General features: G+C 38.6%; 1 protein-coding gene across 1 annotated transcript; it reads right to left on the reverse strand.

Annotated features, from left to right (window-relative positions):
* Positions 1-600: 600 nt before the first annotated feature.
* LOC116134358 (F-box/WD-40 repeat-containing protein At5g21040-like) lies at positions 601-2,926 on the reverse strand. Its single transcript, XM_031420038.1, has 2 exons — positions 2,755-2,926; positions 601-2,652 (listed from the first exon to the last, which is right to left on the reverse strand). The coding sequence occupies exon 2, from the start codon at positions 2,542-2,544 to the stop codon at positions 859-861; it is 1,686 nt and encodes a 561-aa protein (XP_031275898.1). The 5' UTR covers positions 2,545-2,652; positions 2,755-2,926; the 3' UTR covers positions 601-858.
* Between the last annotated feature and the right edge of the window lie 701 nt (positions 2,927-3,627).

Below are 3,627 nucleotides of genomic sequence, written 5' to 3' on the forward strand. Positions count from 1 at the left end.
ATTAACAATTGGAAGCATATTTAAAGTATATTTTTTTCCGGGCTTCTGATTTTTAGACTAAATAATATTCTTCATTAGAAGGAAAACAAAATGATACCAAATAGATGGGGCGTCAGAGGGGTCTAAATAAGTTCAAAAAGTGCCGATGAAGAAGAACCAAAATTGGTATTGCATCTACATCTTAAACCATTCTAGTGCTATTTGAAGTGGGTTCAACATTCATCGATACCATCTTTTGAAGGGATGGAGACAGAGAGTCCAGATAAGAGTACAAAATTCTAAAATCCAACACAATGGGCATTCTATCTCCAACCTCTGCCTTATATTCTAAATTTTACCTCGACAGAATTCCGAAAAAGAACTACAATTTGCATTTCATCAACAGCTTTTATCGTATATATAAGTTCAACATATATTAGACTACACCAGATATAGATCAAAATTTGGAGTCCTATTGTTAAACTGAGCAGTTTGATCTCTAAAAATGTGCTAAATTATTTGTGGCAAAATGATGACAGAAAAATGTAAGTACAATATCTGCCTAAAACATATTTGCCATAAAAACTACTGAATGCCAATCTAAAAACAGAAAAAAGCATATACATTCAACACTACTACAAATGAAATATATATATAACTCTGGTGGACCAGGTAAAACCAAGACCAGTGCAACCATCACAATAAGATTTTTCTATGAACTACTATGCAATTACGATAGTCAACACTAATGTGAAGAAATTGAAATCAGTTACCAGGCATACTGAAACATTCAAAATGAATACTCTCCTATGTAATTAGTAATTACCCAAGAGAAGTGGCGTAGTGATGCCTAAATCATATGTCTATTACAGTGGCTTGCTATGCCTTCAGCTTGCCACCTGTTCCACGTTTGTTGTGCCAGACAGCACTTCTATCGCCATTCATTGGGATTTTCTTCGCTGCAACAGAACATTGATCAGATCGAACACCTTTACTAGTGATTTCTATCTGAAGCTTACGCCTCCTCATCCTATTCTCTAATCGTATTCCTCTTAGAGCACGGGCTCTTTGCTCAATTTCTAAGGCTCGTGAAAAGTTCCAAATCCTAACAATCCCTTTCTCGCCACCACATACTATACGTTCAGCACCAATGCCCACTGAGATTAAATTGCACTCAAACCCATGTAGCATTCTCTGAGGTGGCTCCACATTACTAACCCTTAAAATCTTCTTCCTTGAAAAATGCTTGCTAGTCCTTACCAACTTTCTAACATCAATTAGTGCAAGCTTCCCATCATCAGCAGCTGAGACAAGCCAAGGAAACTCAAAAGCTAAGGAATTAACAGGTCCTGAGTGAGGAAACCATGTTGCAACTTGGAAAAGATTAGTTTCATTACAACCATTTAAGATCTCAAACATGTGTATTGCCCCATCCTCTCCTCCAGTGAAAAGAAAATCTCCTGTACGGCTTCGAGCCAATGATAAAGCATTACCAGCATGGGCACCATGAAAAACAGTCCGAATAGTACCACTACTAGTATCCCAAACATACACATCAGAACCCGATGAACTAGCAACTGTAGTGTCATTGGGAGCAAGGCCATAAACCCAGTCACTATGCCTCAAGATCTTTACACACTTCAGTGAAGCTCGATCCCATACACGTACAGTCATGTCCCACGAACCGCTATATATCCACTTAAGATCCAACGCAAGGGATGTTATGGGGCCTTCATGTTCCCAAAGACGAAACTCAGTGTTTTCTTTCTCTGAACAGCAAAGGTCGAACAAATATGGGAGACTCTCAACTGCTTTCCAACAATGTATAAATCCATCAGTACCCCCAGCAACCAAAAGTTTCCTATCAGCTGCAACAGCTCTAATAGTGCAACCAAGGGGTCGAGATGATGCAATTGACAACCCTTCCTCCAAGTCCCACATTCGCACAATTGCATCATACCCAGAAGTAAATATGAGCTTTGCAGAAGCCAAAACAAAAACCGTGAGAACAGCTTCAGTATGACCATACAAAACATCAATGCTATAACGTCCCATAAAAGTCTTACTCCTAAACTCTCTCTCCACAAACAGATGCTTCCATGACTTCTCATCTGGAAACCCTGTACTCAATGTTGTAGGAACTACTGGAAGTCCCCATCTCTCACAATAAAATTCCTTCCAAGCATGATGCTCTGATGCTATTCTATGTAGAATTGTTGACACGCATGAAACTACACCTAGCTCTTTTGGGTCAAGGCAGTTAAGGATTTCAGATATCAATGCTGGAGGAAGATCAATTATTGACCGACGACAATTTGATAAAACATCATTACAGGGCAACTTTTCTACACTACAAGAACATAAAACTCCCTTTATGGTGGAATTTGCACTTTCGAAATATTTGCATTTGGGTTTGGCAAAGAGATTGCTACAGTTTAATTCAATATTTTGAGATTCGGTTATCAAATTGAAGTGAAGTGAATCAGCTCGACTTTGAAAACTATTTTCTGCAAAAACTGGCAAATCCTCGGAAACCTGAGTGCTTTGTTGGCATTCAAATGCCATAAAAGAATCGTTAAACCTAAACTAAAAATTGAATAATCAAAACCTAACTGCCTTGCGACCAAAAACCCAAATCACGAAAGCAATTAAACAAGCAAATTTTAGAGAGATCTGAAAAAATTAATCAAAAAATGGAAATTTAATCCCTAAAGAAGCCAGCAAAACCAAAAAAAAAAAAAAAGAATTGTACAGAACTTGAGTGGTAAAAATTACCTTGATCTTCGGGGAAGAAAATTTTTAAGCGATGAGTTGCTTGGTTAAAGTTAGGGCTTTATGGCAGGAAACAAATTTGGGAGGAATATTATGTCTATTTGATATTTCCACCGTATGGTTAAGGACTCGGACGGTTGAGACGTCATAGGATGGTACCAGCCGTAGGATTACCAAATGTACATAGTTTAATCCGCGAGAACACGCGCTGATTCTAATTTTCTAGCTAAATTCCTATGTGCGGATTTTGCCACGCGTTCGAGGAATTTTTGAAAGCAACGTCAGTTTGAGAAATTGGAATCTAATCCTTATTCCATAATATTTACGTTAAACTTATGAGTAAACAACTCTTTCTCACCCAAATAATGAATAATGGTCTAATGATACTTTCACACTCACGAACTTTTAAAATACTATTTTATTATCCAAACGTTATATTCCATTGACAATGTCTATTAATTATATTAATTTTCATTGTGAAGGCAAAATTACTCTCTAACTGACCTCACTCCACCCATTTTCACCTTGTAATTGTCGAAAAACGTCCACTTTTTTTCCAGTGAACACCCATCTTTCAGGCTTGTTTCTGATCGATTGGCACATCGTAAATTAACCCTCCCACCACCATTGGAACCCCCTATTCAAAACCCACCATCCAATCGGCTTTCTCCACTCCCCATTTGCTATCCATTGGTCGTCTTTTGGGTGCCCACCACATACTCGTAAAAATTCCCCAACCAACCTGCCCCTCTCCTGCCTGTGAGTGCTTGCACAACCTACCCAGAACGCGAAAGCGCGCCTAGATTCCGTCTCTTTATGCTGCCTTGCTTGCCAATCAGGTCGGTCTTGTGGCTGTTTTTGTTGGTTTGTGTTGGG

Source organism: Pistacia vera, unplaced genomic scaffold, assembly GCF_008641045.1.
Source record: "Pistacia vera cultivar Batoury unplaced genomic scaffold, PisVer_v2 Contig286, whole genome shotgun sequence".
NCBI lineage: Eukaryota > Viridiplantae > Streptophyta > Magnoliopsida > Sapindales > Anacardiaceae > Pistacia > Pistacia vera.

Bases quoted from the DNA above. Each gene is read 5' to 3' on its own strand.
- LOC116134358 (XM_031420038.1), bottom strand. From the start codon at position 2,544: ATGGCATTTGAATGCCAACAAAGCACTCAGGTTTCCGAGGATTTGCCA.